Raw genomic sequence first — 10,180 nt, 5'->3', positions numbered from 1 at the left:
TAAATCAAACTTTTGTTTAGTCAAAAGAAACAGATAAAATTTATAAATCCGTCGAGTTTTGGTTAATGATTTTGTTCATCTGATGGAATAAAACTTATGATTATTGTTTCAAATCGGTTGAACGGAATTAATTGAACGGAACTAAATATTGCACAATGGAACCAACAAAAATATCGATCAACCATTATGATATCGTAGAATGAAAATCGATGATCAAAACTTACTGATCGATTTATACATTTATTGTGTTTACTTCGACTAAATGAAACTTGTACTTTGTCGTTTTGATTTAGTTGAATTACTATTCGCGTAAAGTAGTTGACTTAACACGATGATTAAGTAATTTTCAATAACATACTTTAGTTGTCGATAGAGTTAAATAACATGTATATTTAGCTAAATCATGCATCAAACAACTAAGTATTTGATGAATTTAAAAACGTCTATCAACAATAAATTTAGTTTCTTTTCGATCACACTTAGTCCATCTATCAAAATGATTTGAACAAATGCGAAACTTTTTGTTACTTTAAAAGAATAAATTTGATAAACTCTGTTCTTTGAATAAACAAAAATTTTTTTGATCCTACTAAATTATTTATTTAAAAATACGCAATATTTTTTAATTAACACGAAATTGTTTAGTCCTCTCGATATTTGGAAATCAAATAAATATATTGAAATGACTAAATATTTTAAAATATATATATAAATAGTTATAGTATTTCGAACAAAATAATTTAGTTGGGTACTTTTCATGCAAAAATCGATATCACTTGATTTAATTAACTGTTGCTTATCACAAGGAACTAAACAACTGTTAAATTCACCAAATTTTTTGGCAACTAAACGAATTTAGTTCGTGCAGCAAACAAGTATAATGTAAATTATAAAATTGTTAACGAACGTTTTGGCCTGATTTTTTAGGCCATCTTTAGAGCAAGTAATTAAATATTAAAATTAATAAATTATTAATTAACATATTGCGTCAGAAGTTACTTAGAAAAAAATTACATATATCGTTATAATTTACAATCAGATTTTTATTTAATAAAAAATTTGATTACTTGTGTTACATCATACTAATCTACATTGAAGGTTTATACATAAAATATCTTAATGCAAAATACAAGTACTTTGATGGTGATAAATGATTATTTTATTAAATAACAATATTATTGGACATGTAAAATGTTTATATTACACTATATTTAATTTATAAAATTTATATATATGTACAATACATGTATGTATTGATAATTTTGATATTTATATTAATTCTACTATTTTAAATTTGTCAAATTTGACAAATTTCAGATTCGTATATTCAGCAATCTACAAATATAATAAATTAACTCAAAATTGACTTTATTTGACTTTACAAAATTATTCAATTGTGTCATACATCCATCACCTGTGTATTTTTATATTCATGTGATATTATTTTGCAACACAAATATGTTCGCTATTAGATTGATGAATTTTAATTAGCTCTTATCAAATATTTCCGAATATAAACAAAAATATAGTATACATACTATATATAATTTATATTATAATGTTTCTCGGGTAATTCATTTAATATATTACATTAAAAATTCAAAATAAACTTTAAACAAGTTTAATTTCGAATCGGTTTTTTACTTTAATTTTCAATAATTACAATATAGTTTGATTTTATCTTTTGCACATAAGTGTCTTATTAACCAAGGAAGGTTTAAAGTGCATAATTATTATAAAATTGTATTAATAAAACAAAGTAATAAAATATATAAGGTACAACTGTACTGCTTCAGCTCATGGGTGATGTGCAATGGGGGGCAGGCGTCTCCGCGTTTGCCTTTCTGTGAGCCTAAAAAGGGACGACGAGGGGTTAGCGTTCTATTGTGCCTTGAAGATACGGAAGAATTCTTTTATGACAGGATTTAAATGCAAACATTACAAATGCAAAATGTAATAAATGTGGAATTATTTAACTAAAAGATACATATAATATTTTAGCCTGATAAAGAAAATTATCTACTGACGACATAAAATAAAAATCTTTATAGAAATCTTTTTTACTAATGAAGTTTTTGTGTAATTGTCTTTTATATTTACTCATTTATGTATGATTTTTAACCGAGCGACTGGTACCATTATTGTAAAATAATATATCATTATTATAAATTACGAATGCATATTTAAACAAATATTTGAGCTTTAAATTTTAAGAATATTAAAATTAATTTTAAATGAATATTAATTTTAAAAATATTACATATTTTTTTTAATTTCTAAATTTTTTTAAATTTTCTTAAATGTTTATAAATAAATTTATTACAAAATATAATTCTCAAGAGTATTGATACATGTATAAAAGTAACGTGTCAGGAATTTATAGTCTGCAGCATCGAAGTCCTATTCAGAGCCAAACGGTTATAGAAATAACATTTTTCTTTTATTTTCTTCTCGGCTATTGTCTACTTGTAATGGGTGCATATTTTAAAAAATGACAAAAGAAAGAGCATATTTTGAAAAAAGAATTTCTTACAAACATACATTGAAACAAGCAAAGTACACGTGTATAAAATAAAATATTGAAAAATTAATGCAATCAAAATTATATAATATAGTATTTAAATATTTTTGAAAAAGAATTTAACAAGAAGAGAAAATCAACATGACATGGAGAGAGCCAGACATTGGTAAGGAAAGATAAATTAGAAAATATTAAAGACAGAAATCGTAGTAGGATCTCTTAACTTATAACTTATAAATAAATAATTGATAAACAAGAAAGAAAATGAAGAAATCAATTAGTGTGGGAAGACATTTCTTTTAACTCTTGGCGCGCCAGTGGAATTGTACGAGTTTTCGCTGATATTCAATAGAATAGAAATCTCATTCGGTGCTTTGTATTTTGGCTGCAGGTCATCATCGCTTCATCGTTATTAGAGGCAATGATAAGCGCAACAATGACGTCAGTAATGATATTGCTTCAATGAGCAATCATAAAAAAACTAATTTTTTACGTTAAGTTGTTAAGGCCGCTTTTTCGTTACAAGCAAAAAAAAGTTTCATTAATAAATTCTCTATAACATATGTCAAAATAAAAGTGTCATGTAAGTTTCTGTAAATAATTATCAAAATATAAAAAGAAAAGATTATAATATATCCCTACAAAGAAAGAGAAAAATATCAATTTGCTCGAAAAAATAATTTTATTTAGGAGATATGCCATTTATTTCTAATAAACACATTGTTTTGATCACTCTATTTTTTATTTAAAAAAGATGGAAAAACAGAGGAAAATAAAAAATATTCTTTAAAAAAACAGAACAATTGCTAAATATCATTAATTCTCTTAACTAGTATTTATATATGTTATGGATTGCTTGTAACTAGTTCAAAATATTTTGCAAGCACAATAATTGTTCTCAAATTTATATAACATTTTAAGTTTACGAATTTTTTCTGTGCTTATAATATATTTTACGTTAAATTTTCTGTTAATAAATAAATATAAAGATTACAATTAATATAATTTTATATAAAATATTTTTTTATTTATTAAGATCAAAATTATATTGGTATATCAGAGAGCGGAGTAAAGGAGGAAGAGGGAGGGTAGGAACGAGAAGGAAGGGTCAAGGAGGGAGGCGGGAGTTGAGACGGACGAGGATGGAAGGGAAGGAGATGATGGAGTGTATGATGGAGAGAGGCGTGGACAGTGACAGATGGAGGTTATATGCGGGTATTGAGTAGGCAGAGAAAAGGGAAATCAAGTGAGGAGGAACGCAGAGAAAGGAGAGAAGGGAAGAGGTGTGACGGAGGAAGAAGAGGAAAGAAGGATGGTGGAGGGGCAAGGGGAAGAGAGAAGAGGAAGGAAGGGAGAGGAGAGAGGAGAAGAAGAGTGTTCCAAAGTGAGTGGTGAAGAGGGCAGAGAGAAGGGAAAGCAAGTGAGGAGAAGCACAGGAAAAAGGAAAGAAGGGAAGAGATGGAAAGGAAAGGGAAATGGATAAGGAGAGAGGAGTTAAACGGGCGAAGAGTAAGGTGAGGGGGACTAGGGAGTGCAGGGAGGAGATGAAAGATGGTGAGGAGGACTGAAAGGGAACGCGAGGCACGGAGAATTAGTAAGGACGAGAGGAAAGAAGCGGTAAGGAGAAGAGAAAGCATGAAGGAAGGAGGGGAAGGAAAAGAGGATGGAGAGAAGAGGAAGAAAAGAAGAGGAGAAGAAGAGAGGGAAGAGCGGAAAGATATGAGAGTTTAATGAGGGGATAAGGAAGTGAGGGAGGGGGGGGGGATATTGGAAATGATGAAGAGGGCAAAGAGAGAGGAGGGGAGACAGAGGATAGAGAAGAAGGAAGAGATGACGGGTTATAGGGGATGAGAGAAAAGGAACGGAAATTCGGGGAGAGACGAAGAACGAAGAAGAAAACAAATAGAGCGAGGAAAAAGGAGAGAGAGGGGGAGGAGAAACAGGAAGGTAGAAAGAGGAAGAAGGAAGGAGAAGAGGAGGAAAGAAGAGAAGAGAAAGGAAGAGGAGGAGATGGAGAAATGGAGCAGGAGAAGAAGAGAGAGAGAGGAGAGAGGAGAGAGGGAGAGAGGAGAGAAAGGGAAAGAGAGAGAGAGTGGAGGAATGTAAGCAAAGGGAAAGGAGATGTATGAGACGAAAGGTTAGAATAGACAAGGGATGCATGAGGGGCAGTGGGTTAGTGACAGAAATAATTTTAGACTGTAAGGGGTGGGGCGTCCCTAAAAACATTGGGCAATTTGTAAGGGAGTTTCGGGTTAAGGAATGGAAGAGAGAGAGAGAAAGAGAGAGGGGGGGGGAGAACGGGATATGAGAGACTTTCCTTTTTAGATGTGGGAAATGAAGGGAGAGAGAGAGGAGAAGACAACATACATTTATTATTTTCTTTTTTTTTTTTTAATATCTATGTAACGTCGCCTTATTTTATTTTACACCGCCGTGTTATACCCGCTCGACCAACTTCGCGCGCTACATGTATATGGTTACATCTCACGATGCGTTTACATTATATAGACGAATGTTGAATCATCTAACATAAAATCTTAATAAATTTGTAATACATAAGTAATTAGTAAGGTCTATATGCAATGTAGAGAATATACTTAGAAAAATATTAATTCATGTACACAAATAATCGACGTTGATTTACTGGTGGTTTACATGCGTAAATACTTAACGTATCATATATATCAAAATTGACATTTTTTGCTACCATACGATACATTTGTTCAAACTTTTTCTCCATTTTATTAAATTCATTTGTGAGCTCATCTTTGACATCTTCTTGTTGTTGAGGTGACAGCTTGTTTATAAATGACAGGCCAGATAAAATATAAGCTGTTGGAATAAAAAATAACTTTTACATAAAAATTATATTTATATGAAAATTTCTAAATAAATAACAAATTAGGTAAGTTTTTGATATAATTTATGCGAGGGCGGACTTCTCGATAAGAAAGACAAAAGATCGTTATATGTGATTTATATCATAAGAATGTATAAGCATGTTTTATGCGAGAAAGGGATAGTTGCTGTGCAACTATTGTCTCCTATCTATTGTAATTGATTGGAGTTTGACAAGCGAACAATATGTGTGATTAATGTAATTTATAATTATTTCAAGTTTGAGATGCGCACAGTAATCAAATTTTTGAGGAGTCGTAAATTAGAGTAAGTTACTACAAGTGAAAGTTTATAGTCAGTTTTAAGTTGAAAAAATGGCCGAACACCATGACCGGCACATCTTTTAAATTACAAAAATGAGTCGGTGAGATATCTTTAATAATGTTACAGGATATAATATTTTTTTTAAACTTAAAACATTCTAGCCATAAAAAACAAAATATTTTGCACTTTTATTGTCGGATCGTTTACGTATTACAATTAAATCGCTGTATAAGGCAAAATTTGATTTTGATCTGCATCATTTTCATAATTATACATATGTTTTAAAAAAAGAATACTTACGTAAAAGATTTTCTGTCCTATATCTTCTTAACGGCATAAAATTAGAGCGCTGAACTATAAATCCGATTTGTTTAAGTAAATGATTTACTTCTCTCGCAGGATTGGTCCAATTATGAAACGGTGTAATGTAGTCCTTTATAAACCATGTAAATATAAGAATAGTAATTAAAAATCGTAGTAAAAATAAACAAAATAATATTTAAAGTAATAATACATACCTTGAAGAATAATCCATAAGTTGGATGATTCAACATTCGTCTATATAATGTAAACGCATCGTGAGATGTAACCATATATATATAAAGGCATCCACCAGGTTTTAACATTTTATAAATATTTTGAAATTTTTGACTGTCAAACAAAATAAATAAAAATTATTAAGGTCTATATATGTGCATTCAGTAATATTATTGAAGATAAAATTTTAATCTAATCTTAATTTAATGAAATATTAAAATATTAATATTTAACATAATATTATAAAATCAATTGATATAAAGCATTTTGTTGCTCAAAATATTAATATTATATCAAATTGTTTACATAAATGTCGGCAAAAATTTTTTTTAAAAATAGTTACGCCAAAAAAATTTTTTAAAAATGTATAAAAATATTATTTATTGAAAGTTACTTTTACCAAGCACGTATTTTATAAGATTGATTCTCTGTCTCTCTCTCTCTCTCTCTCTCTCTCTCTCTTTTATTCTTTTTACAACATATATTTTATATTTACCAAATATCAGTACGAGCATGTACAGTGGGAAACGAAAATATATTATCAAATTCTGCGATATATCTTTCAGATAAATTTTTGGTTTGGATATCAAAAACTTCAAAATCGATTCGTTCGTCGGTTTTATATTTACTTTCTGCATATTTTATCATACTTTCCGAATTATCGGTACCTGTAAGCCATAATTGAATTAAGAAACAAATTTATGTCAATAAATTGTTACATATTCTTTACAACATTACATACCTATTATTGTCGACTTTACATCAAGTTCTGGCAAGATAAAATATCTTGTTGAGTATCCAAACCCACAATTAACTTCCATGGACTTTCCAGATGATACAAAATATTCTTTCGTATACCAAGGCTGAGTATAACACATAATGTTTTCCTCTTTTAATGTCAGTTCTGGATTGAATTTCATTCTTTTCAAATATTAAAATTAATACAATTAAAATATTATTATTATTCTCTTTTTGAATTTTGTCGGAAGAAACTATTACAATGTAATAATTTAAATATAATATTATTTTAATATATATGTTATTAAAAAATGTATATTGTAATTTTCTAACAATGTTTGTTAGAAACACACATATATATATATATATAGAAAAAAGTGTTCTTCCGAAAACTGCCTATAACAGACTGATCTTAAAGTGCCTTTTCACAGTTTTATGCCAGTAAGCATTCCCACTTAAACCTATAGAATACATGACAAAACCCTGTGTATGCTCAATGGAACTGAAAAAAATCGGTTTTTATATTTCTAGCGAATACCGTCAAAACAATAAGAGATATAAAAAAAAGTTTTATGGTTTTTAATGTACTTTAAAATTGTGCAATCAGACTTTTCAAAAATGTCATATTTTTCGAAATCCCTCCCCTCCCTTTCAATTTTTGCAAATGTTAAAATTTGTCTAATAGCAAAACTTATAGCTCATTTAACGACAAATTCAACCATATATGATAAAATTGTATTCCAAAGTCGCATTTTTTAGAAATAAGCTTAAAATATCTATATATATCACTATACGCGCGCTTTATTTCGTAAACTTACAAAGGCAACCATAAAGTATCAATAAATAATGAGAATATATATTTATGAATTATAGCAAAATTATATTTATATAATTTATAATTATATAATATATATACTGAGCAACAAAATTAACGCAACAAAAATTTTTATCGAAATTTCACTCAACTTCAAATAATCATAACTCCGCGGAAAATGGTCTTATCTAAAAGATTTTTTTTTATTTTGAAGCTTGAAGTCTCTTAGAAGCATTTGTCAGATTTCGAATTTTTTTTTTCCCCCCTCCCGCCTTCTTTTCAAAAGTAAGGACGTGTTTTGTCTCGGAAAATTGGCACAGTTTGACGCACTCCACGGAGTGGAATGAATTTTTTTCACAAGTATCATGATAATCATTGTATAATTTGGACTGTTCCTTGCAAATTAAAAAAAAATTGAGATCGATATGATTTTATTTCCTAGACTTATAACGTATCAAAGTGACCTATACATTTTTGCTCGAAAGAATGTAATGGCTAACATTCAAACTGCTGAAAGACGAGCACAAAGAAAACAAATTCTCAGGTAGTATAACAGAACATATTCCTCTACCTTAAAAAAAAAACATTAGAATCTTCTAATTCCGAGAGCGAATATAGCAAAAGTAAAATAAAATGAAATTATGTCTAATATACCAAATTATTTTTATTAATTCTTCTCTTTCCTTTCCATTTATATAATGTGTTAAATACATCTATGTTAAACAAATCTATTGGAAAATAATTTATATATTAAAAATATAATACATTGCACTAACTATAACAATATTAATTAAAAAAAAAACCCCTAGACTTCGAACTTGCAACGTACGGTGCAATAATCAGTAATTAATCGCCTTACGCTCTTATCTACGATTGATCACTGAAATCTTTCTTTACAAATAGGTATATAACGAGCACGGGAAACTTTAAACTCATTTTTCTCGGGAATGCTTGAGCGTTATCAAAAAGTGTTTTACCGTAATTAGTGGGAGGGTAGGACAACAACATACCACAAGCTTATTCAAAGAGGGGGCTAATCCTGATCATCCCCTTGTCAGTGTATATGTATATACAATATATATATATATATATTTTATATATTACGATCATCAATTTTCATATGACTTTGATATTAATAAATTATTTATTAACTGATATTAAAAAAAGTTAATAAGTTAAGTTAAAATTAACTAGTGTAAAGTTTAAATTTTATGGCATTTAAAATTAACTAAGTTAAGTTAAAAGTTATTAACTTTTTAACTTTTTAACTTAACTTTTAACTATTTAACTAGTTACTACCCAACCCTGTTCATTTTTCTTTCTTTATCACCATTAATCATTCAGAAAAAATTTTCTTTTAAAAATTCTTTGCATTTTTTCCACTTTTTTTATGATTCAATTTATGTATATAACGAGTATACAACCGTACAAAATAAAAGAAGGATTTCGTTTTGTCGATGTCTCAACTTTCAGAACAAAAATATGCCGTTGTTAGGTTAGGTTAGGTTATTAATTATATAATTTTTATAAAACAACGTAGTATAAGAAGAAAAGAAAATTTATAGATTTCCATTTTTTCTCAATGTCAGAGACATGTGTGAAGAACAAAAGGCATATAAGTATACATCTGCTGTAACTCTCTTGGCCCGATTATGAATTTCAAAGAAATTTTATTGTTTCCGAAAGATAAAAAATTTTTTTAAAAGAAAATTACTTTAAAAATATTTATGTTACATGTGTGTACATTTTCTAAAGAAATATTAACTTCTTAGAACTTATATGATTTTTGTATAAACTTTAGAGATGGGCGATATTAAAAAAAAGAATCAATGGTCAAATATTTTATTACGAAGAAATAACGATTTCTTACTTTATACAATTATAATATCTACCAATATATTTTATATTTTTACCTGCATACTCTCTAATTTTACGTCTTTGTATTACAATCAATCCTTGTAGAATTTTTCGAAACTCTTCCAAAACTTTTTTTATTTCTTTTCGTAACATTTAAAGAATATTTAAAACTCGTTGTTGAAAAAAATCTGTGTAAAATGAAAGTAAAAAATATGTCAGACACTTGTTGTAAGAAAAATAAGATTATATAATATATACATAAGAGAATATTTTCTGTACCTTGTACGTGATAAGAAGCAAGCGATTTATTTTAGCCAACTATATAATTAGGGAAAATAGTTTCAAACTATGACAGAGTTTCACGATTTGTTAAGTATTTTTTATTCGTTTTGTAAATAGTATTTATTAAATAATTTTAAAATCTCTTTTATCGTTGCTTTGTATATAAATAGTTTATAAACTTTTTAGAAAACTAAAATTAATTAGTTTATTAAAGCAAATATTGATATAATGTTTGATAAAACGTTTGATTGTAAGCACACTACGTTTAA

General features: G+C 28.2%; 1 protein-coding gene across 1 annotated transcript; it reads right to left on the bottom strand.

Moving 5' to 3' along the window:
• Nucleotides 1-4,934: 4,934 nt before the first annotated feature.
• Nucleotides 4,935-7,153, bottom strand: LOC140676002 (juvenile hormone acid O-methyltransferase-like). The gene is made up of 5 exons (XM_072910582.1): nucleotides 6,963-7,153; nucleotides 6,717-6,888; nucleotides 6,202-6,334; nucleotides 5,984-6,116; nucleotides 4,935-5,353 (listed from the first exon to the last, which is right to left on the bottom strand). The coding sequence occupies exons 1-5, from the start codon at nucleotides 7,138-7,140 to the stop codon at nucleotides 5,130-5,132; spliced, it is 840 nt and encodes a 279-aa protein (XP_072766683.1). The 5' UTR covers nucleotides 7,141-7,153; the 3' UTR covers nucleotides 4,935-5,129.
• Between the last annotated feature and the right edge of the window lie 3,027 nt (nucleotides 7,154-10,180).

This window comes from Anoplolepis gracilipes, unplaced genomic scaffold, assembly GCF_047496725.1.
Source record: "Anoplolepis gracilipes unplaced genomic scaffold, ASM4749672v1 Contig33, whole genome shotgun sequence".
Classification (NCBI taxonomy): Eukaryota; Metazoa; Arthropoda; class Insecta; order Hymenoptera; family Formicidae; genus Anoplolepis; species Anoplolepis gracilipes.
The sequence above is the reverse complement of the archived record's forward strand: the minus strand, read 5'-3'. Positions and strand labels throughout refer to the sequence as shown.